Consider the following 23,796-nt stretch of genomic DNA (forward strand, 5'->3'; position numbering starts at 1 on the left):
CTCTTCTCAATTTACCCTAGGTCTCGCTAATTCTCCAATTTATACAGCCCCCACCACGATCTCACCTTTGGTATTCACACCTTTCATTCTATACGTTCCTATTATATTTTCTTAGCCATTAATAAATTTCAAATTTTTAACCTGCAAATCATAAATACTTTCTAGAATTTAAGTGTATTTAATAAATTTCAAAATTTGAACACTGCAAATCATAAATACTTTCTAGAATTTAAGTTATATTCAATAATCACAAAGTCATCGGTCGTACCCGTATTAGGAAAAGAAATAAAGATAAACACAAAATACACATGTTAGATACTTACGATTAAAAATAAACTCATTCAAATAACTTTTGAGATTATAGTTGACACAATCCATCAATTCCATCAACTGTTAGATGATTATTCAACCATAACGCGCATAAAACCGCAACATGGATGATGCTAGACATGTACTTTACCAGAATCAGATTAACCAACATCATAAGCTGAAAATTGGTCGATTATAAACTGATCAGACATATATATATATATATAGATATATATATATATATAATAATTTTAAAATATAAATATTAGTTACATATTCCAGTTTGATATATATATTATATATTTACAATAACAATTTAAATATTTTTAAATTTACATCCCGCCCGTAGGGTGGGCCGGCTCTAGTTTCTTAAATACTCTTACTGGAAAAGTTTAATCTCACATACTTCCAACATGTACTGAAAAAAAAATCATCTTATTCCTATATTTTTTTAATTTAAATCATATATTAACATTCTTTCAAGTTGCATATATTAACATTCTTTATCATATATTAAAATCATCTTATTCCTATATTTTTTTAATTTAAATACTATATATATATATATATATATTTTTTTTTTTTTTTTTTTTATGACTTATGACTTATATTTCGTTTGCTTAGTTCGTTTTTGTGTTTGTACAGATTCTAATGTAGGTTATATTTACTAATCCTAACGTAGGTTAAACTTAGTTAATGGGATATTCACATCATACGTAGAATAAATATTTCAAAGATAGCATGTATATTTTGGCGTATTCGAAATGAAAAATAGCTTACCACAAATAATTTTATTTTTTGCATTTGTGTAGTCAGAATATTTATGGGCAGAAGCAAATACAAAAGAACTTAAAATAATAACATACATAATATTTTGGAAAGAAACATATATACCACATATATTTCGCGGTCAACTTGCATCTATATCGTATAATCAAATCAAACTGTGACTTCGTATAATTATCATGTGTTGTCAATATGTATCTCACCAAATATATGCATTAATATTTTGATACCTTTTAAAAGGTAATATTCTCATATATATATATATATATATATATATATATATCACTAAATATATGCAGTAATGTATATGCCGTAATTCCCTCAATTACTGTATAAGTATTAATAGAAAGTATGGAACCAAATCGTGGGCATCAATCTATTTTTGATGTCACATAGTTTTGTGACTGCGAAGTTTATATTTATTAATTTATCGAATATTATTCTGTAGAATGCAACTGTATATTACGTCCATGTACTATATTTATATCTATTTTCTGCCATTTTTGTATTCAACGGAAAAAATTAACGCAATCTTTATTAATATTATACGTCCAGAAAAGTTTGTTGATGGTTTTCCCTAGTTGAATCTTATGATACAAATAGTTCTTGGGATTCCATCGGTGATGACCAGTACTGCAAGATCGACTCTATGGTTAGCCTTCTGGTTGCACTTAGCATTGAGATGAAAAAACGACAACCATCGATTTTATATTCTTCAAGAGGGTTTCTGTGCGCAAAACTTCTAACATTCACCTGTTTTAACATAGAAGTATCAAGTATCAGACATGCGGAAAGCAAAAAAAAATAAAGGGAAAACAGATGAAGATCACGGTTGATACCGCTGAGCTAAGTTTATTCATGTTCACGAGATGGTCTCTCCAGAAGCAATCCAACGTCTTTAAGAGAACCGCTCTCTGTTTTCAGCAAAGCAAAACCGATCAGGCGTTGCAGTGAAACTAACACTCATAGATGCAAGAACAAACATTGTACCTCTATTTCTTTTACGTATCCATCATCAAAACCAGATTCTTGAACAACACTCAAGTAGGAAGCAATCAGATAATCACCAAGGAACTTCCGGAGAAGATTAATTGACGTTCGATACCTCCCACTCCTACAGAATACATCCTCAAAAGAGTAAAACTAAAACTCAAGAGTAACTGACGCACGTCCACACAACATATATACAAAGACTCTACTAACTATAGCACTCACCCCGTCAAATCATCGGAGCAAATATCGAGCCAACGTCTTAGTGAAGAGTTTTTCCTGCGTATTCCCCTGAAGGCGTTTGGAGGTTTTTGGAAGGTACGGAAGGTGGAAGTTGTCCATATCTATTGAACTTGTCTCATGCAGGTTTTCGAGGGACTGTAACATGGTTGCTTCTGTGATCCCTGAAAATGATTCTGATAGGTGCGATTTCATGCGAGACGGTTAGTCGTTCCCAGGAAGCAAGACATTATTATGCCTAAAAATGAAAAACAAAGAAACAAGCTTTACCATCCAGTAGGTTCCCTGAAATAGCCATAAACTCCTTCAATAACTTGGTCAAGTTCCAGTTTCTTGGATGCTACCACAAGAAATAAGATATTAGGAAAACGAAACTGACTACGCATGCTTTATTTTAGAGAAACGAGTAAATCGATGACCTTTATCTTACAGGTTTAGGTAAGACGAGTTCTATTTACCTTATTCGGATCAGAATTTCCAACGACAATTTCATCTACAACAGCTTGCATGTACCTGAGAAAAAACAATGTGCATGAAACACATGCCAAAAGTTAAATGTCCATAGACATAACAACTCTATTGAAAGTGTGGTACTTACTGGTAAATATGCTGGGAGCAACTTTCGTTATCACCCGTCAAAAGCAGTTGCCTTAGGTCATAGACATGCTTCCTCTGAACCTGAAGAAGAAAAAAAAAAAGGAAAATGGTTGATTCGGATAACGGTGTATCCTCAGAAGTTGACATACATGTAATATGAGCTACAAATATTATAGAGTGAAGTTGGTCACGCGGTAACATCTTCTGGGAGATATCTAATCAAGTAGTCTACTAGGAATGGAAAAAATGAACAACACTGTGCTACAAGGTTACGAGAAAATAGCTGTAGTCTTTTAAGACTTAATCATGGTTGAAATATATATATAACTGGTCAAGAACTCGAGATGCAGATACAGTAACAGTAGTTGGTACCTCTAGCACTTCGTCAAACTCGACCAGGCTTTTTCTTATACCAAAGAAGTATTTCTCTGCATTTATCTGGAGAGCTAGAAGCTGCAATGTCAATGATATGAGCCAAATTAGCAGCAAAACCAATTTTGCAAAGAAAATCACAATGATGGAACCCACAAAGAAAAATAGATGAATGAACTACTTACCTGTTTTACTATTGTGTCCCCTTCAATTGGTAAATCTTCATCGTTTGTAATCTTTGATATAAGTCTCACAGCCCACTCAGTATCAAAATTAAACTTCTGAAACATCTCATCTTGCAAGCTGTACAACCAACAGTAGTACAATCATGTTGCAGAGGAAAGACTGATATTATTCCCAAACATTTCCGGGTTGGTTCAAAGTCCAGGAGAATAATAGATGTGATTACCTAACCATAAAACGCGTGGATCCAGGATCTCCTTGCCTTCCAGCTCTGCCCCGAAGCTATAAGAAACAATATGGACACGATTAGCAATCTAATCATTTAAAAAGGTAGCATCCAGGCAGAGAAGTAAAATCATTTCCTTACCTGGTTATCAATCCTCCGAGACTCATGCAAAGATGTCCCAATCACATGAAGACCTCCAAGCCTCTTCACTTCAGAACCTTCATACAGACAATGGGCCTCGCAGTCCTTTAAGACAGACAGATAAGCCAGAGCAATCGCAGGGCCTAAGGGGTACATTTCTGACTGCTCGTTGACAAGATTCTGAAGTTCCATAGGATCCATGGTCTGGCTTTTCTCCAAAGATTCTGTGACCACGGACTTTGCTTTCTTCCTCGTCCAGCTTTTGCTTTCACTTTTGCCAACATATTTTGCTGTGTCAATTGAATTGAAAAAACGATTCCAGGAGTAAACGAAACATCAAACATGATCCATTGAGTATGTGCACAAGTTTTAAAAAATGAGTGCTGAAAGTTCAGAGGCAAACCCATAAGAGAAGCTCTGGCTAGCAAAGCTAATGACGATGGTCCCACTTTTATTTTTGACAGCACCTAACATAATTTATTGAAAAAAATCAATTGTTGTATAATGGGACAGAAGTAGCTACAAATGATCTGGCCTTTATCTTTAAGAATACCAATGTAAAGAGCTCATAATATTAGTTCTTCTTTGCAACTAATACCTTCTGTGATAGTTCATTATCGTCAATATCATCTGCCAAAACTTCACTTGTTAGATATGAAAGGATGCTATCCTCTATGATTTCCCTTGCAAGCATCTGCAGGATCACAGCCGCAAGAACATAACAGGTGACATTAATTGGCGAAAAAAATAATACACAACTAGATGTCCCCAGAATTTAAGTCATCAAGAAGACACCCAATCAATTGCAGATCAGACAAACATCAGGAAGTAGTGGAAAGTTAATGATGTTATCCAAAATACCTTTGGATTTCCTCCTAGAATAATATCAGTGCCCCTGCCAGCCATATTTGTAGAAATGGTGATGGCATATTTTCTTCCTGCTTGGGCTATAAAATCAGCTTCCCTAGCAGCATACTGAATGAAGTAAAACACAAAGTATTAGAACTAAGCTTATATAATTTGAATGATATGTTAGTTTCACTATGCAAAGGGGTAAGTTTCAGATCCACCTTGGGTCGCGCATTCAGGACATTGTGAGGAATACCCCATTCTTTGAGCAATGCTGACAAATATTCAGAATTCTCGACACTGCAAAATAAAGCTAACTTGTTAATAGCGGAAAAGCATAAATTTGTTTTAAAAAAGAAATCATTGTCCCTATCATCAATCTATACTTTTAACCGACACCAGTACATGCAATATATTTTGATTTTTTAAAAAATTGGCTTAGTTTATGTGTTAAAAGTTGCTGAAGTAGTTTAGCAGATGGTGCTACCTTGTTGTTCCTACTAAAACAGGTCGACCTTGTCCAAACATATCTTCAACTTCTCGACGAACATATTCATATTTACCTCGAGCAGTCTAACATACATCATACCAAAGGGATAAACGAGATGGCCAAACTAGTTTACATTTTAGAAATGAGATGAAGGATGCAAATGCAAATGTAAGTTTTTATTGATGCTTACTGCAAAAGCTTGAATAGGTAGATCGATTCGAATATTTGACAAATTTGTAGGAACTTCAATAACAGGTATCTGGAACATTTTCAAAAACTCTTTTTCCTGCAAGAAGTTGTAGAAACAAGTGTCTCAAACTGCCCTGTCTAGTTAAGAAAATGATATCTTAAAAACAGATTAAGGAGGTTGATCAAAGTAAACCTCCATGTATATACCTCTGTTTTTGCTGTCCCAGTCATCCCAGAGAGCTTTGGATATAGTTTGAAGAGCGACTGATAGGTTATTTGGGCCACAACAATTGAATCAGCCTACATCAAAGAGTTTAGTTTCATGAGCATGAAGTTTTGGAGGCATAGCTTTAACCAGGACTTATGAGTCTGTGTGACAGACCTGAATTTCGAGACCTTCTTTAGCCTCCACAGCCTGGTGGACTCCTTCCGACCATCTCCTTTTCTCTTCAACTCTTCCGGTCAACTGAAAATATTTGAAATCTTAAATCTGATAATAGCTTTGATCCTATAATTAATAGCTAGGTCACGTCAATTTAGAAAATGAAACACTACAACTGAAGCCAGAACTACTTATACCTCATTAATTATAAGTGCTTTCCCATTTCTCACAATATATTGGACATCACGCTTGTAAAATTCTTTAGCTTTTAAAGCATTCATAACAAACCTGCAATAATAAGGAAAAGAAATTCAATAAACGGTTAACAAAAATATTGTAACCATGATCGCCAAATAAAAAACTTCCCATGTCTAACTACTAACGACCAACCGCCAAAGTCTCATGTTACCATTTGGAACATAAATAATATCAGTGGTAGTAACAAGAAGATACCTGGCCCATGGATCATTTTCGTCCCATAAATCACCGGTCTCAAGAGCCATTTCAGCAAGAGATATACCTTCTTCCGTGAGTTCCACTGAGTTCTCTTTCAATTCAACTTTGTAATGCTATTACCAAGATTTTCAAATATCATTTTAGAAAATCAGTTCCTGAAAAGAGGTCAGAATAGAATAACACAAAAGAGAAGAAGGTCAAACTCACAACATCTTTTACGAGAAGTTCAGCCACTTTAGCAGCAACTGGATATCGTGCGGCATTTTCATTAGCCTGTGGTACAAGCACAACAGAAAGGACCCCATCAATCACTACAATTATGTCCCAATGATATTGCTTTTCTTTCGCTATTGCATCGGCAATTTTTAACAAGATCCAGACTATGATCCAGATGTCTAAATCTCCCAAGAATACAACTTTTAAGCTTATCAAAATGAGCTCTATTACCTCACCACTTATTAGCAAAGGATTTCTCCCTTCATCGATGAGGACTGAGTCCACTTCGTCAACGATTGCAAAGTGAAATGGTTTTGGCCTGTAGATCATAAACTGTCACTACTGGAAAAAATAGAGGAGTAAAAAGATGTATAGGATCTACCATCTCATCACAAGTTGTTCACTGTTTGAAGTAAGGTTATCTCGCAGATAATCGAATCCAAGCTCCTGAGATATGCACAAGTGTTAATTAAAGGAGATGCGACATTAAAAACAATAAAGTATAACTCAAGTAGAAGAATCGATATGAACAAGATACTTGCCGAGTTATTGGTGTATGTTATATCACAGCCATAGTTGAATTTTCTCTCTTCAGCTTTCATTCCTCGCTAATTGTACAAGCAGTTGTGAAAAAATTGCCATAAGTTTTTTTTGCTTTGAAACTTTGAAGGTAGAATGCAAACAGCACTTATGAAAGCTACCTGAATGAGACCAACTGAAAGGCCTAAGAAGCGGTGAACACGACCCATCCATTCTGCATCACGCTGGGCCAGGTAATCATTCACAGTAACCACTGCCACCAGAAAATCAATACCAACAGCTTAAGCTACATGTTAAACGGTACTTTGTCCGTAGGTATATAATTGCTTATCAATAGTGCGTGAACGATGAGGCAACTAGGAGCGAGTCTTTCTAGAAATATAGAAACTATCAAGTTTGGGAGAGAAAGCAAACAACATACCATGAACGCCCTCGCCAGTTAATGCATTAAGATATGCAGCTAATGTAGAGACTAGTGTTTTTCCTTCACCTGTCTTCATCTCTGCAATTGATCCATCATGAAGCACTCCTCCACCAATTATCTGATGAAACCAAAAACTATAAGTATGCTTCACAGTCTCTCCTATATGGGTTAGACTTTGAGTATTATATTGGCAGACCTGCACATCAAAATGACGCATCCCAATCGTTCTCTTTGCAGCTTCACGAACAACAGCAAACGCCTCTAGAGAATGCGAACATACAAAAAAATGAGAGAGAAAGCAATAACAAAGAATTGTCAAAACCAAGTATCATTCTTAGTAAAAAACAAACTAAAGTAAAAATCCAATTAAGGTTTTGAACGAACCAGCTTGCATATCTGCTAGGGACTCCCCTCGTGCTAACCTTTCCCGAAACTCTGAAGTTTTGGCTTTCAGCTACAGAGGCCAACAAACAAAAACCAATAACACATTAATGAATCATCATATCACTTGAAAAAACAAAAAAGTCTCAAGAAGTGAACACACTAAGTAGAACCTGCTCATCCGAAAGACTTTGAATCTGTAGTTCGACGGCATTAACAGATTGCACAAGACGATAGTAGTCACGCACAACCCAATAGTTCATGCTCGTTACATCTTGTAAATTCCTCTTCAGACGACCCAAATTACCCTAAAATAAGTAAACCAATCCCACGAATAAAAAAAACAATCAGCAGAAAAATCATTGAGAAGAAAGAGACAACAGAAAACAACTAGAAAGAGACAAATGATCGAACAGTTGGTGCGCAACAAGTATTCTCAAATTTTAACGAATTATCCTTACCATTAAGGAAGCAGAGACACGGCTTCTCCTGACAACATGACACCTCTGAATCGGCGTTACAGGCCGAGCGAGAAAAAAACCAGATAGAAAGGGTTTTGTCTGTAGAAACTTATTACTTGGAGACAGTAAGCATGGTGGAGGTGGATGGCATGTATTAGGAAGGTTCACTAGATTCAAAACAGTGCTCATATTCACACAAGTGTTGCTTTATTACAGTGACTTTGTTTTCTGTTCGTTGGTCAAGCATCAATGGATGAAAGAATCTCTGTCTCTCATGAAAATTAGAACATGTTTCACCGACCGACTGGGTGGCGCTAAATTGCAGCTGGTTAGCACTTTTTTAAATAACCTTTTTGCTTAAAAGTTTTGATATTTATGTCCCTGAAAATTCTAGTTTCTCGCAATACGTCACTCAACTTTAGATATTATCATTTTAACTCTTAAATTCCCATTTCTAATAAGCCTTTTTTCTTCTCGATTGTCTTCTTCTTCTTTTTCCGCGGAGCTGACTGAGGAAGTCACGAGAAGAAGAAGTGGGTTTTCTCGATCTGGTAGGGTTTTTGTTCAAGGTAATCAATCACATTCTCTGATCATACTGAGCTATTCGATTCAAAGATTTCATGATTTGATTGTACCCTTTGCTCTTCCTGACACGATCTTTCGTTTTTTTTTTCCGGAGGAGCTAAAAAGGAGAATCTAAATGGCGGGAGTTGGAACATCGATGCTCGGATCTATTCTTCTCTTCACAGTGGTGCTCTCGCTGCAAGAAGTGTACCGAGGGAAACTAGCTTCTTCTGAGCTGTTCACCATCCTTGGAGGCTTCACTAGCTCCCTCCTCTTTCTCTTCTCTCTCACTGTAAGTCACCTTAGCTATATTCACAAATTTTGAGATTTTTGGTCCTGAATATTCCGACACTCGAATCAAGTAGTTAGTGTGTTTATTATGCTTATTGGTTGACGATCTGGTTCTATGCGATGTCCTTTTAACTTTTGCAGTTCATTGGGAATCTCCAAGAGTCTTCTGGTGGGAAGAGTAGCTGGGGTGCTGGTAAGTTTCGTCTTTGACTTACACCCTACACAATGACAATGTGACTATCAGTTGTCTAGTTCATAAGTTTGAGAAGTTTAGGTTTTGAAAATTTAGATGATGCCTCCCAAAGGTTTAGGTTTCTTCCTATATAACAGATTCCGAAAGGTCTCATGGTGAATTTTGTTATAAGATTAGAAGGCTAAATTGATCTGTTCTGTTTTGTTTTGTCATACTCTTATGCAAATGATCACAGTGAAAATTATCGATCGCCTATCCTAAAGTTTGTTTTCACGTTGGCAGTAAGTTTAAAGATAATTATTGTGTTTGATGGCAGTGATTGTTGCGGAAATCATAGCACTTGTTGCTGCTAGCACCGTGCATCGAGTTTGTATTACAACCTGGTAAGACTTCTGCTCAACCTTTAAATGAGACAAACATTTATTTCATAACTCTCTCTCTCTCTCGCTGAATAAGATGTGAGTGTTTTTGTTGTTCGAATGTTTTGTGGTTGCAGTTTCTTGTTCTCTGCGGGGCTGTTGTACGAGATGAACAAGATCTCAGGATACATGCTCTCCAAAGCTGAGTCCAAATCTAAAAGGCACTGAATCAGAAGAGCATGGGGTTACTAAGCACATTTGGATTATCTTGTTTGTTTAGCACTAAAAGACTCAAAAATACTTCCAACTTCATGAATTTTAGAATTTTCCTCCACTTATCTATACTCGACTTTGTAGTTGTGTGTTATGACTTTGTGTTCTTAGACGAATGGTCAGGTTTAGTCCCATCTATAAAGTTAGGCTTATAAAAAGCCAGATAAGTGATGGCGAGTAGTAATTGTCATCTAAGAAACCATGAATCCTGAGTTTTATATTCCATAGTTAGTATGACCTTTGTTGCTACTAGCCTACTACCCCTTGTGTCCTTACTCAAAATTAGAAGGCTAACAACGAACGGGCAGAACAATGCTTTCCCTTGGCCGTCTCCGGACGGGAAGCGAATCGTGTTTCGTTCGGGGAGTTCCCGTCATAAGAACCTCTACTCGATGGATGCTGAGAGAGGTGAAAACGGTGGTGTATAGAGAAAGCCCTGGCTCGGGTAGCTTCAAGCTGTTTTGATCCACCCAGACGGGACCGGGTTGAGGAAGCTGATCCAGAGTGGGACTGATGGGAGAAATAACCATCCCATCTTTAGACCGGACAGTAAAAGTATTGTATTCACGTCTGATTACGCTGGGTTATCATTTCCAGCCGTATGGTGATATCTTCACGGTGAAACTTGATGGGTCTGGTTTAAGGAGAACTGACGCATAATTCGTACGAAGATGGGACTCCAGCATGGGCGCCTCGGGTCATCAGGCCAAGTGATGTGGTGTTGCGCAGGAAGAATGATTCGAGTTGCTCGTTCGTTGACTGTCACTGGCTCGATAAGCACCCACCACTAGAAGCTCGAATAATCTCATGTTAGTTTGTATATGATTACAGTATCCATTTTCACAGAACTGCTGTTTCACTGTAAGATAGATGTATCCCAGCCTCTATAGTTAGAGAGACTTGTATGAGACTGCTGATGTATATGCATATCATATTGAATAATACTATGATGCATATAAACGAGACTGTTATGTAATTCTCTTCATTTTGATACCAATGTCCCGCAACAATTAATGATGTATTATCGTTCATTAACAGTGTCTTACAATCTACAGCTGATACTTTTAATCACGACATTAAGCTAAATAACCAAACCTTCTGAACCGATTGGAGGGTTTTGGAGGGAGCGGAAAAAAACCCGGAGTACGTCATCAAGGGTTATAAAGTAGTCTCTCCCTCCCAGTCACACTAGAACGGACGGAGAAGTTTTATTATTGTAAAGAAGGAAGAGAGAGGAATGGCGCGAGTTGTAGAGAGCACACAGCCATGGGTTGAGAAATAGTACGACTTTTACTTCCTAATTGCTTATATAGATTACGTTAACGAAACTCTCGTATCGGAATTTTTAACTCACAAACTCCTTTTTTCTTGTGTTTTGGGGGTTTAAAGCCGGCCGAGGCAGGTGAAGGACGTGGCGCATCAGGAGGAGGTGGTTCGTGTCCTCACCAACACTCTCGAGACTGCTAACGTAATAATCTCACAGAAACCCCCTTTGCTTGTAATCTCGATTGATTAAATTCTCTGGATTTCGATTACGAAAACGCTAGATGTGGAATTAGGGATCTCTCAAGTCTTTGGTTTTTAATTTGATTCTGTGGTTCGCAGTGTCCGCACATGCTCTTTTATGGACCGCCAGGAACCGGAAAGACCACTACTGCACTTGCTATCGCACACCAACTATTTGGGTAATATGCTCAAACTCTGATTTGAAGTATATCTGATTCATTCATTTAACTTGTACGAGATACCTTGTGACCTCTAATACACTGTCTAGCTAAGCTACCTAGTGTGGAAACTTGGGATATTATCTTTTTCCTTTTTAGTCTGCTTGAATTCATAGTGAGAGTAGTAGACACTAGCCTTTACGTGGTGTGGCCTTGTAAGTGTTTCCTCGTTGAAGCTGAATTGTTTATTTGTTCCATGTATCTCAACTGAGTTAAGTTTAATCTTCATTTTGAGGTTTATATAATGTCTGCATATCATCAAAGTGTCATTGGTTTGATTTTTCATTGTGCTGTGGTTTGCAACCTAAAATCTGCAGTTATGACTGGTCAACTAATTAAAGATTTTTTTTTTTTGTTACAGCCCTGAATTGTACAAGTCTAGGGTGTTGGAGCTGAATGCTAGTGACGACAGAGGGATTAATGTTGTTCGCACAAAGATCAAGGATTTTGCTGCTGTTGCTGTTGGCTCCAACTACCGTCAAGGGTATTATTATGCAAATAATAACCTTTTCCTTTTTTTTTGGCTATTGTCAAGTTTCTCGTTTATGGTTCTCTGTGTGTAGTGTGCATTTCATCTAATAAGTCCATGATTTCATATTTCAGCGGTTACCCTTGCCCATCGTTTAAGATCATCATCCTAGATGAGGCTGATTCTATGACGGAAGATGCTCAGGTACGCTGAACATCTTATGTACTACCACATTTTGTAAATGCGTTTACCATTGAACTATGTTAACGATTGTGCAGAACGCCTTGAGGCGCACAATGGAAACTTACTCCAAAGTCACCAGATTCTTTTTCATATGTAACTATATCAGCAGGTAATCTCTTTTATTATGGTTGCTTTCGTTTATAGACTCTTTGAGTCTTATGATTGAGCTGCTAGTACTCATTCACAATGAAGATCATTTTGTAGAGCGCTGAAGTTAGCCCTTAATAACTTTCATTTCTTTTTTTCTCAAGGATCATAGAGCCCCTAGCTTCAAGATGTGCAAAGTTCAGGTTCAAACCACTTTCTGAAGAAGTCATGAGTAACCGTATATTGCATATATGTAATGAAGAGGGTCTCAACCTTGGTGGAGAGGTGTGTACATATGCTTTAAGGTTTGCCTTTCTTTTATTTAGTCTTTGTCCAAACTGCTTATACTAGCTACTTTCCGTATAGGGTCTTTCAACTTTGAGCTCCATCTCACAAGGTGATCTTCGTAGAGCCATCACGTATCTGCAGGTTAGGTGGAAACTAAACTGTCTGTGAAATATTGTTACTGGACGAAATTGACTGTGATTCAAGAAATTTAATCCAGTCTTTCTCCTTGAATATAACAGAGTGGCGCTCGATTGTTTGGATCAACAATAACTTCTAGAGATTTACTCGATGTGTCTGGGGTAAGGCTGATGAAAATCCACTTTTTGCGCAAGTGTATAGTAGTTTCATTAAAAACAAAATTCACTCAAGAGAGTTAATTTTAGATGTCTTTTGGACCGTTTAGGTAGTTCCTCTGGAGGTAGTAGAGAGATTTTTTACAGCATGCAAAAGTGGTGATTTCGATATTGCAAACAAGGAAGTGGACAACATAGTCGCAGAAGGATATCCTGCATCTCAAATCACCAATCAGGTTTTCTATTCCTCTTTATTTTTTTGGCACTTGAAGTCTCGCAACTGTAGTAATAACCATGTCTAATACAAGTCTCCTTTCAGTTATTTGATATAGTCGTTGAGGCTGGTGATGACATAACAGACAATCAAAAGGCTAAGATCTGCAAATGTCTAGCTGAAACAGATAAGGTGAGACTTCTCTCTGTTGGATTCTCTTTTCCTTCCTTCTATGGAATTAGTTGAAGATTCATGTGAAAAATAGTAACCAGCATTTTAAGTCAAGTTCACATTTTTCATTTGTCATTTGGATCTTTTAGATGTGTTTCAGTCTGACTCAAAGCGTGTCACATCATAATGTTCCCTTTTCAATGCATACAGCGACTTGTAGATGGTGCGGATGAGTATCTGCAGCTTCTGGACGTAGCAAGCAATACAATTCGTGCACTCTCAGAAATGGCTCAAGACTTCTGAAGCAAATGACCGCCAAATTCAAAGCTCTGCATCTTGATTTTCATTTCTGTTCTGCTAGTGTTGAGTTTGCAACGTATCTCTACCTTATGAATTGTCACAATGGCACTTGTCGAGCTATTATTATTAAATGTGACAAAAAGAAATGGTTTTTATAATGTTTGATCATATGACCAAGTAGAGAAAAAATCTGAGCAGAGATTTTTGTAACTGTTTTTGATTCACAATGACGATTTCAGAAAGTTAATGATACCTACATGCAGACACTCAACTTATAACAACACTAAGGTCTCAAAGCAATAACTTGGCTCAAAATAATTTTGAAAACTCTGATAGGCTACATAAGCTAAAGACATGGGTCTTAGTTTAAGCCTAAGCCAGACCCGGATCCAGAACCCGTGGAAGACCTAACCATCGGGTGACTAAACGAAGGCTGGTTGATGGATGCACCTGCAGGGTTATTAACTTGGTTGTTGCCAAACATGACATTCGGTGAAGCCGTTGATCCTGCATTCGTCTGTATTGCATTAAGAGGCAATCTCGGCCCAAAGGAGAACGCTTGTTGTTGTTGTTGTTGTTGTTGGCGTGCCATGAACTGCATCTGGGCATGAACTTGTGGGTTGTTGCTAAACCCTGGGATCATGCTTGGTTGAGAAGAGCCAGCTGAAACTTGCTGTTGCTGATGTAGTTGTTGCTGCAGGAGAGTATTGATGTTGTTACCACCACCACCTGTGGATAGAGACATGCCTTGGAGATTATTACTATTATTAGCCTGTGGATTGATTCCTCCAGGTGTTGATCCAAATCTTGCTGACAGCATACGTGCTCGTTCTGCGGCAAATCTCTGACGAGTCTTCTCTACTTGTTCGCATTCTTTCATCAACAACGTTTCTATTTCTGCAAACTGCTTTAGCTTCAGCTCCATCCTCTTCAACTGTGAGATGATTAGGAAGTTGTTTACTCACATCAGCAATAAACAAATCAACCAAAGATTTAAATTATCAACAGCAACTATGTTCTGCTAATATACCTGGTGATTTACAATATTTGCAGAAAGCCTTTGAATCTCGCGTTCCTCATGATCAGCAAACAATTTTGCTTTTGTTGATGCAGCTGATAGACCGGCTCTAAAAGCAGCCATGACCTTGTCCTGTGGCAGTGGAGTCGGTGCTTCTGCTCCGTTTTGACAGGATGTTTTCTGTGCTCCCGAGTTATCTTTTACCATCAAAGGAGATAGGTATTGACAATTAGGTTAAACCAAAGGAGCCAAAAAATTACTGTAAAGAACACAATCAAGCAACAATGCCGTACCATCTAGCTGCTGATTTGCTCTATCAAGCAAGCTAGGTTCTTTTCCTTGCAAGCCATCAGATTTCAACCTTGATAGATTGATAAGATTCAGAATAGTATATAGATGTATAACAAAGAAAATGAATGAAAGCTACAACAAAGACTAAGAAAATGGATGGTGACCACGAGATACACTAACCTATCATCCGTAGATAGAACCGTGAGGCACTCGTGGGCACAGGACGCAGCAACTCTAGGTCCAACAGCTGATGCCAAAAATGCAACCTAACATGTTTCGGTATCAGTATCATCATATTCCAGACTAACAGAGCACCATTTTTCCCACTCTCAATTTTGCACACAATATAGGTTTCAGAGCAATCGATTCATCACAAAAAAAGTTATGTGTATATGAATTCTGCAGCAGAAAAAAATACACATACCAATGCCATAACCGGATTCGGAGACTTCACAAAAGGAAGATTGATCTCAGTGCCAGAACCTTGCTCTGAAGTTCCTGCAAAAGCAAGTCGACAATGAGAAAGGCATGTCAAAGAGCATAACCACGGCGAATAATTCACAGTCTGAGAGGAAGTAAACAGAATCACCAGGTAAAGCCCCATTTGAATCTGTTCCTCTGTGGTCATGTCCATTTGTAGGGTTTTCCGGATCAGTAACACCTGGAAGCTCAACATTATCCAAAAGACCATCCTCCACAGGTAACCGAAGAAAATGAAGAATGCATTGAGCTTTTGATTTGGAACCGACATGGTCCGCAATCTGAACCCAGTTTTCATTGTAGAGCTCCACAGCTTCAAGAAGCAAGAGAGTTTCTTGATCACTCCAATTCTCTCCATCTTGGTCCCTGAAATCTTTGCTTGTATCCACTCTTACAAAGTCAATACAAGAATGTCCAACAACAAATCTTGCATCGTGAAAACAATTAGAGCATAAGAGTACATCCTCCTGGAAAGTAGAGATGATAAGGATCAGTAACAGATAATGAAACACAAAAAGCAGTAGGTAGAGGAAGTAGGATAGGAACCTTCTTTTGTGATTGGAAGTACACAGTTGGAAGCGGTCGAGAACAATGGTAGCAATGGTTATCACATAAGTGTTCACGAATCCTGATGTCCCAATCAGGGAGGTCAACATCCAAACATGGCAAGGATTCATCTGCCTTGTGTCTACAGATGGGCTTGTCAAACTTGATCAAACTATCAATAGATGTCAAAGCAGCAGACGGAACATGGACCTCACCATTTGTATCCTCCCTGACATCAGATACACCCCTAGAAGGCCCAGGATGACACTGGGGAGCGGCACAGTAATTGATTATCCCCCAGTGATCAAGAAAACGGAAAACTCTTGCAAGATCTTCAGCGTCAACACCATGTACCAATCCTCGGCAATCAGAAATCGTCAGTGTCTTCTCCGGGTTATCCAAATATTTCGAAACAAGGGCGTTCCTGAACTGTATATAACTCTCTGGTGTATGGTTTGGCGATTTTCCTGAGAAATACTGTGGCACCACTTGCCTTTCAAGGCGATCAACTGTGTTTGGTGCAAACCAATCTGCTCAAATAGAAACAAAAATGATTAGAAAAATAAAAGACTAGCAGGGAGATAATTATACATACATCTGAGCTACAAGACTACATGAACATAGCCTAAGTGAAATTTAGAAGAACATAATCACTTTGCATAATCCATTCAAGGTGCAACATAACATAAGCTACATAAGACTGCTCCAGACGAGAGTAACCTAAACCACGAAGCATAACACAAGACACATAAGACTGGACTGCTCAAAGCCAGAGTAACATAAACCAGGAATCAGACATGAACTTATGAATTTAGGACAATAAGTCTCTATAAATGTCTTCAATTTATATATGCAAAATCATGAGCTGAAGGAGAATAAAAAAGAATAAAAAGGAAACCTGAATGCATAGGCAAGACATGAACTTTATCCCCAAACCGTTTAACAACACCTTCTCCTTCCATAATAGAAGGCGGAGAGATAACATAAGAAGCCGCAGTAGCAGCTCCATCACATTCACTCCTCTCAGTATCAAACCCCAACAAAGAGTCAGCAGGTACAGTAGACAACGCCTGCAACTGCCCAAACGAAATATTCTCCAGAGACGGAGGAAGCAACAAGCCCTGCCCCGCTCCTTTAACCTCCTCCCCTCTCAAACAACCCCTCTCAGCCGCCACAAGAGCAGTCACAGACGCGTGAGGGCGTACCACCACGCGCCTGACAACAGAAGGGAAACCCGAAACGCGCTCACCAACGGAATCTTCAACCACCTCGCTAGTACCTGGATCGGGAGCTGCGGCGCCGTTTTGGTGAAGCTCGTCGGCATTATCAGCATCCTCCATCTCCTCGTTGTTGTTGTCGTCGTCTTCTTCCTCGATATCGTCCTCCTCTTGCTTAGGTCTCCTCCCGCCTCGCCTCCGCCGTTTCCATTTCCCTCTTCTATCTGCGAAAGAAGGAGAATCTAGTCATTACCCATGGATACGATCTACAAATGGGTAATTCCAAAATCGGATTTTGAAATGGAAAGAGAGTTCCTTTGTCTTGTTTACCTTCAGTCGCTGGCATTTTTGTTGTTGTTGTTGTTGTGGGATCTCTGATTCGAGAGAGAATTGAATTGAGTTTTGAGGCAAAGAGAGCTTCAAGTGTAATAAAAATTGCTTTTCCTCTCTTCTTCTATCTCCTCCGAGTCTCTCTCTAATTTCAGCTTTGGAGCAACAACACCAACACCTTTCTGCCATTGTCTCTCGCTAGTCTCTGTAATTTATTCATCAAGACCTAACCTTCTTACCGATACAGAGGTTTTTGGAAGAGGGAAATCAATTATTTCGGTTACACGAAACCAAAACTAATTTTCAATCGGTTTGGGAACTGATAAGTTGGCTTTGGATTATTTTCATTTACACATATTTTTTATTTTAAATGATTAACTATCATATTTAACATATTAAAAATTGTTTAATATCACATTTTAACAAACAGAAATTTTTATAGTTCATATGCAGTAACTTAATTTATTTGTTCTAAATTTTTAGTGATAGCATATATTAAATCATGTGATATAAAATTTTAAATTGAAAAATCTTATTGATTAAGGATCAAAAAATTAACTGAAAATTATTATATTAAATTAATATTTCAAATTTTGTAAAATATTGTATATGTTATTAGTTAAAATTAAATATATATTTAATTTTCAAATAAACACGAAATTAACTAAAAATAAAAGTTTTGTTTAAGTGAAAATGGAATATACATTTATTTTAAACATATGAAAAATTAATTAAATATTTAAAAGGTTTATTTAATGAAAATGAAATATATATTATATTATAAAAATATATAAAAAGATTTTTATTCAAATACAATTTGGGAGAAAAAAATATGAATATCTATTTGATTTGTTTGTTATAGAAGTGTAAGAGACATATTATAATTCTATTTCTTAAGTAATATATGAATGAATGGTTATTTCTAATAAGGGTCCATCTTTTTAAATATCACACATGAATTAGAAAATGAATAAATAAATAAATTACATTAGGCGGAAATGGCTTTCTCGATCACACTCCTCCATGTGCTCGCTATAAAAGCTTCTTTTTTGTAGCTCTGTTACTCCGCGCTAATCACTTCTCTCTTCTTCTTGCTTGCTCTGGTTCCAAGAATCACCAAGAATCGCTAAAGTTCCGATCTTTTTGACTTTTTCTGTCTTTCTTGATATTACTCATCATTCCCAAGTCCTTTGGTTGATTTCATAAGGACAAATGGGGATGGGTTGCATTAAAGAACTGTTTTGGATTGTGACAAAAAGCCACATTTCATTTGATCATATTTACCCTGGTATTCCGGTTTATCTCATTTATTTGGTTATGTGATTTCAGTTATGCCACTTTTTGATGATGTTAATTTGCACTAAATTCTCCTAAAACAAAATTACCATAAAACACACAATAATTGCCATAAACACACACAAATATTGAGTACCAAACCTATTAGGTTGGTAGGCATTATTAATTTTACTTATATTTTAAAACTGTAAATTATAGTAAAATTTTATTTTTTATTTTTATATTGGTAAAAAAATATTTTATTATTACATAAATAAAATATATTTCATTCGACCTGTAACATAGTATATCGAAATATTTTTAATGTTCAAATTTAAATATGTAAGTATTTATTATTTTATATATCTTACTTTACTATTTTATTTTAATACGTTAAAGTATGTGGTAAAATTCAGGAATGTATGTTATTTTTTAATTGTATGATTTATAAAATATTTAATAAATGAATTAAGTTATTTTAGATTTATTTTTGATGTATTAATTTAATTATGAATGTAAATATTATGGGAATATTATTTCTTATTTTATAATGAAAGAATTAATATTCGTTAATAAATCATTTAATATTAATTACGAATTTTATTATTTAAAATTATATATTAACAAGAATTTATGTTTACATAATAATTAAAAAGATATTAAAGGATATTTTTAAAATAAAATCCTAGAAAAAGATACTTGACAATATCTTTTTGGATATCTTATTTTGAAAATATTAAAATAATAGATTGACTATAGTATATATTTAATAATAATTAAGTTAGTAATAAGAGAAAATAGGAGGTTGAATCAATTCTATTTTACAAATCTTAAAATATTAAATGATAATTGTTAGATTAGAAAAAACATTATAACTAATGAATTTATTTTAGTTGGACTGTTATAACTTTTTTGATAGTCCAAAATATGGTCGATAAAAAGTTCTCTTGTTTTAATAATATTGACTAGATTCTGATCCGCCCTTTAAATGGCGGATATATTCTTTGTTTTAGTTTAATTCTCATATTTATGTTTCTTTGTGATTATATTTGTATTTTCTTTATGTGTAAATCTTAATCAAAATATATTTTATTAAATAATGACAATCTAAAAAATTGATCCGGTAGGGCTGGTTGCCGGTCGAACCCGCCAACCTGCGGGTTTCAATTTTGTTTTGGTCAAAAAATATGACCTACACAACCCGCAAACAAATAATTTGTATTGGCACACGCTCCATTTAATTTTGCGGTTATATGCGGGTTATCATTTAAAAAAATATATTATTCAATTTAATTATTATAAAAATATAAAAATATATTTATAATAAATTATATATTAAAAATTTGTTTTTTTTAATTTACCAACATATGTCCTAGATTCTGACCAACCCTTAAAGGTCGAGTATATTTTTATTTTTATTTTTTTGAGAAATTTAATATTTATAATCATATTTGTGTTTAATATTAACTTAATTTAATATAATTTTTGGTAAGCTGCATAACTATATACTTGTGCTATATGCAATTCAGTAATTATTTTTAAATTAATATTTAAATTTGCAACATATTATATTTTTTTATTAGTTACCTAACGTAATTTGTAGTGTATATTTATTTTAAGTTATGTTGTAGTGTATATAAGATATATAAGTTATGTTGTTGTAATGTATATTTGGTCGTTTCTTATAAAAAAATAAAAAAACCATTAAAGCTAATGTTATATTATATATTTGATAGATTACTTATATAACCAAAAATATGAACGAAAGAACTAAATATTATAAGCAGAACAAATTATTGTAGTGTTCTGGGATGATAACTAATTAAATACATGAATCTCTGAAACTTTACGGTGGCCTTCTAACCATCAACTGTTATATGTTAGTCAAACATATGTTAGTTATTAATTTTCACCGTTCAAATAAATCTCGTAACTGTCAGTTCCGAAATTGTTGGAACTAAAATAGATATCAGAAAATAATTATATTATTAATAGGTAGTTACATATAGATAAATGGCAGTTTGTATATTTAAAAATATTTATATTATTAGTTGGACATAACCCATATCAACTGGTCATGTTCCAAAATTAATAGTATTGATTTGTGTTTTTTTAGATACTATATACTGTAGGTATCTAATGGTTGGACATGCTCTAATCGAAAATGTAGTCAAAATCTGGTACCTTAGTCTACATTGGTTTATTCAGTCAATAATATAAGGAGTGTACCTTTAAGTTTGTTTACGTAGGGCCAGCCACGCATACGTTTGACCGTAGTCCGACTTGATGTTTCTGACGTAGACATTAGCAGTAATCAGGTGAAATAAAACTGTACAAGATGCATAACCGTGATGAAAATGACGTAACAATTGTAATTTTGTAAATCCATTTTTAAATATCATGATATCATTTTTTGTAATGTATAAACCCAGTATTGAGATTATATACTGCACTAAGTGATTAACAATAATTTATTACAAATATTCTAACCTGTTTCAAACTTTAGACTAGTAACTATGTTTAATATGTAGAACTTAATAATCTTTAGTTTAAGAAAAATTCTTGTAGCTGAATTAAGTTGCAGAGTGAAAATTGGAACGGAGCAGAGAGTGTTGTGATCAAGAGACAAGACACGGATATTAGGAGAAGTGTTATTACCCAAGTGTCTAAGACAGGACAAGAGAGGTTATTGTGGTTAAGGGCAAGAAACTGAAGAGAAGAAGAGCGAGTGATGATACTCGTACTGGGATTTGACCAAATAGTGAATTGGTGAGATTAAGCCTACGTAAGAACTAAGAAGGCTAGTATAGAATTAGCAAGACGCGTATAGGAGGAAGAGCTTCAGATCAGAGAGAAAGGTTATTGTTGCTGAGATGAAGAGAGTATATGCAAGAGAGTATATGCAAAGAAAATAGACTTTTTTTGGAACACATTATGGAAAAATATATACATGTGCAATGATCTTTGAACACAATTTCCTTTCTTGAATTTTTTTGGATATTTTCAAAAATAAAGAAAAATCCGTATTTCCTTATCCCTAACTATATAGGGAGAAAAAGAAACAGATTCCTAATTCGTTTAAGATCTTATAATTTCTCCCAAAGGAGGGGGGGGGGGTATATAAGTAGATAGAGCAAGGGCATAAGGTTAAAAGTATCAAATATAGTTTTTGTTTGTTTGTCAGAAATTAACCACAATGGCCATTGTAGCAAGTGACCTTGTTGTTACGGAGATCATGTCCCGCGTCCCAGGTAAATCCCTAGCCAGATTCCGTTCAGTCTCAAAACAATTTAGGTCTCTCCTCTCGGATCCTTATTTCCTCCGCCTCCATCACAGCCGTTCACGTGATTCCCTTTTTACTCTAAAGGCATGCCAGAAAATCAAGGTAGTTTCGGCAGTGGCCGCATTAAATGATCCGAGAAATTTATGGACAATAAGATACAATTTTCAAGTGACAAACAAGGGCCTCCTCGTCCATGATTTCACGTTAGACTTTATTGGCCTTCGAATCAAATTGCTAAGTTGTCAACACCAGCTCTTATGCGTTGCTTGTTCAACTGGGATTCATCTTTACGACCCCTTGAACAACGTGTTGAAGAAACTACCGGACTCTCCTTCGTCTCCATGGTGTTTCAACAGATCCCACCAAGAATGTGTCGTCTCCTTTGGATTTGTTGACGCCGCGATGCAGTACAAAGTCGTCAAGTGGCCTCACGACTTGGATGAAAACCGTACAAGAAGGTTGCCGAATGGCATCGTCACGACTTGGAAGAAAGTCAATCAGCTCAAATTTGAGATATTAAACATAGATATTAATGTGGAAGATGGTGGTCGTCTTATAGTATCCCCTTGGAGAATGCTGAAGATGCAGTGTCCCTATCTACTACAACTCTCTTCTCAGGTTCATGTCAATGGATTCATCTACTGGATCACTGCTGATTTTCAGATCGTTTCTTTCTCTCTACAAGACGAGACTTTCTCAACACTAAACTCTAAGCCTTCATGCTTCCACCTTGACACACAAGGATCACAAAAATCTAGATTTTTCACCTTATGTGGAAGCCGTGGAAACTTATGGATGGTAGATTTTGATGTCTCATCTCAAATCATGGAGATCTGGAAGATGGAAGAAAGTGGATGGGCCAAGATTCACAAGATCGACCTTGGAGGAACCCGTCCAAACAAGAATGGTAAAGTGCAGATGCTAGATATTCTGTCAGACCAAGTTTTGTTCGAACTACCATCGACAGGGCAGTTGATACGCTATCACGCCAAGACAAATACCCTTGATAACAATGAAATATACACCGACTATCAGCTATGTCACTTCACCGATGGACCTTTGTCTCTACACAACATTGATATGTCTGATTCTTCTCCGCATTCCTCTAGATATCTTAATTTCGAGTCTTTCTTAGATACACAGCCCCGATAGATAACTTGTGTGGCTATGGAGAACTTTTTCATTTGGTTTGTGGTGGTTTCTACTTTTTATTATCTATTATTTATATAGAGGTTGTAGTTTTCATGATTAAATGTCAAAAGTTTCAGTCATCACTGCTTGAATTCTGTTATACATATGAATTATACTCGTGAATCCAACGGCATTGCCACAGCTCACCTTAACGGTAAAGAGATTGTGAATATCCACCAAGTCACCGGGTAAGGCGGTAAGCTCTTCTTTGAAAATTTGAGTTAGTTGGATAATTGGATTTTTTGTTACCGTATTTAATTATACATCTTGGTCAAATAATTGTTAGAATTATTACTACGATTCAACTTCAATCTAGGTTCGAAATATAGCTCAGATTAACTTTTACTACGAATCCATAACTACGCAATCAATCAAAGACAATCGAAATAGCTCAGATTAACTTCTACCACTAATCCACCTGTTGACAAGTGTCTGTAAATGATTACTTAAGCCACAAGCCCATA

General features: G+C 36.1%; 5 protein-coding genes across 7 annotated transcripts; 3 read left to right on the top strand and 2 right to left on the bottom strand.

Moving 5' to 3' along the window:
- Window positions 1-1,613: 1,613 nt before the first annotated feature.
- Window positions 1,614-8,515, bottom strand: LOC108822931 (protein translocase subunit SECA2, chloroplastic). Its single transcript, XM_018596138.2, is given in 32 exon segments — window positions 1,614-1,848; window positions 1,935-2,009; window positions 2,086-2,209; window positions 2,311-2,396; window positions 2,398-2,501; window positions 2,596-2,665; window positions 2,784-2,838; window positions 2,924-3,003; window positions 3,295-3,375; window positions 3,480-3,597; window positions 3,704-3,759; window positions 3,845-4,134; window positions 4,248-4,311; window positions 4,443-4,538; window positions 4,706-4,819; window positions 4,915-4,993; window positions 5,181-5,266; window positions 5,374-5,469; window positions 5,580-5,672; window positions 5,755-5,838; window positions 5,952-6,042; window positions 6,208-6,323; window positions 6,418-6,483; window positions 6,658-6,745; window positions 6,809-6,873; window positions 6,969-7,034; window positions 7,128-7,219; window positions 7,388-7,508; window positions 7,587-7,651; window positions 7,775-7,844; window positions 7,945-8,079; window positions 8,233-8,515. Coding segments are annotated over 32 exon segments (3,180 nt in total). The 5' UTR covers window positions 8,422-8,515; the 3' UTR covers window positions 1,614-1,683.
- A 197-nt stretch (window positions 8,516-8,712) lies between these two features.
- LOC108822932 (uncharacterized) lies at window positions 8,713-10,079 on the top strand. Of its 3 annotated transcripts, none has more exons than XM_018596140.2 (5): window positions 8,713-8,801; window positions 8,912-9,088; window positions 9,229-9,280; window positions 9,597-9,663; window positions 9,777-10,079. In XM_018596140.2, exons 2-5 carry the CDS (start codon window positions 8,933-8,935, stop codon window positions 9,865-9,867), a joined length of 366 nt encoding a protein of 121 aa, XP_018451642.1. In that variant the 5' UTR covers window positions 8,713-8,801; window positions 8,912-8,932; the 3' UTR covers window positions 9,868-10,079. The 3 variants fall into 3 exon arrangements, with proteins under 3 accessions (XP_018451642.1, XP_056849180.1, XP_018451644.1); XM_056993200.1 differs by having other exon boundaries at window positions 8,724-8,801; window positions 8,922-9,088; XM_018596142.2 differs by having other exon boundaries at window positions 8,725-8,783; window positions 8,922-9,088.
- Window positions 10,080-11,052: 973 nt separating this feature from the next.
- On the top strand, window positions 11,053-13,859 carry LOC108822640 (replication factor C subunit 4). The gene is made up of 12 exons (XM_018595770.2): window positions 11,053-11,193; window positions 11,302-11,380; window positions 11,518-11,597; window positions 11,998-12,120; window positions 12,240-12,309; window positions 12,384-12,457; window positions 12,600-12,720; window positions 12,802-12,864; window positions 12,963-13,022; window positions 13,127-13,252; window positions 13,336-13,422; window positions 13,612-13,859. Exons 1-12 carry the CDS (start codon window positions 11,150-11,152, stop codon window positions 13,702-13,704), a joined length of 1,020 nt encoding a protein of 339 aa, XP_018451272.1. The 5' UTR covers window positions 11,053-11,149; the 3' UTR covers window positions 13,705-13,859.
- A 41-nt stretch (window positions 13,860-13,900) lies between these two features.
- On the bottom strand, window positions 13,901-17,781 carry LOC108822639 (SWI/SNF complex subunit SWI3C). The gene is made up of 9 exons (XM_018595768.2): window positions 17,584-17,781; window positions 16,935-17,477; window positions 16,037-16,566; window positions 15,600-15,957; window positions 15,435-15,508; window positions 15,191-15,276; window positions 15,013-15,080; window positions 14,732-14,916; window positions 13,901-14,635 (listed from the first exon to the last, which is right to left on the bottom strand). Exons 1-9 carry the CDS (start codon window positions 17,597-17,599, stop codon window positions 14,063-14,065), a joined length of 2,433 nt encoding a protein of 810 aa, XP_018451270.1. The 5' UTR covers window positions 17,600-17,781; the 3' UTR covers window positions 13,901-14,062.
- Window positions 17,782-22,054: 4,273 nt separating this feature from the next.
- LOC108819727 (F-box protein At3g07870-like) lies at window positions 22,055-23,293 on the top strand. Its single transcript, XM_018592774.2, has one exon. It carries the CDS (start codon window positions 22,055-22,057, stop codon window positions 23,291-23,293), a length of 1,239 nt encoding a protein of 412 aa, XP_018448276.2.
- Window positions 23,294-23,796: the final 503 nt, after the last annotated feature.

Source organism: Raphanus sativus, chromosome 8, assembly GCF_000801105.2.
Source record: "Raphanus sativus cultivar WK10039 chromosome 8, ASM80110v3, whole genome shotgun sequence".
Lineage (NCBI taxonomy): Eukaryota > Viridiplantae > Streptophyta > Magnoliopsida > Brassicales > Brassicaceae > Raphanus > Raphanus sativus.

Coding starts and splice junctions, on each gene's coding strand:
- LOC108822932 (XM_018596140.2), top strand. CDS start 8,933: ATGGCGGGAGTTGGAACATCGATGCTCGGATCTATTCTTCTCTTCACA. Junction 9,281..9,596: donor GAAGAGTAGCTGGGGTGCTG/GTAAGTTTCGTC, acceptor GTTTGATGGCAG/TGATTGTTGCGGAAATCATA. Junction 9,664..9,776: donor CGAGTTTGTATTACAACCTG/GTAAGACTTCTG, acceptor TTGTGGTTGCAG/TTTCTTGTTCTCTGCGGGGC.
- LOC108822640 (XM_018595770.2), top strand. CDS start 11,150: ATGGCGCGAGTTGTAGAGAGCACACAGCCATGGGTTGAGAAATA. Junction 12,458..12,599: donor ATATGTAACTATATCAGCAG/GTAATCTCTTTT, acceptor TTTTTTCTCAAG/GATCATAGAGCCCCTAGCTT. Junction 13,423..13,611: donor GTCTAGCTGAAACAGATAAG/GTGAGACTTCTC, acceptor CAATGCATACAG/CGACTTGTAGATGGTGCGGA.
- LOC108819727 (XM_018592774.2), top strand. CDS start 22,055: ATGGCCATTGTAGCAAGTGACCTTGTTGTTACGGAGATCATGTCCCGC.
- LOC108822639 (XM_018595768.2), bottom strand. Junction 16,567..16,934: donor TGTCTTGCCTATGCATTCAG/GTTTCCTTTTTA, acceptor CTATTTGAGCAG/ATTGGTTTGCACCAAACACA. Junction 15,277..15,434: donor CGAATCCGGTTATGGCATTG/GTATGTGTATTT, acceptor GAAACATGTTAG/GTTGCATTTTTGGCATCAGC.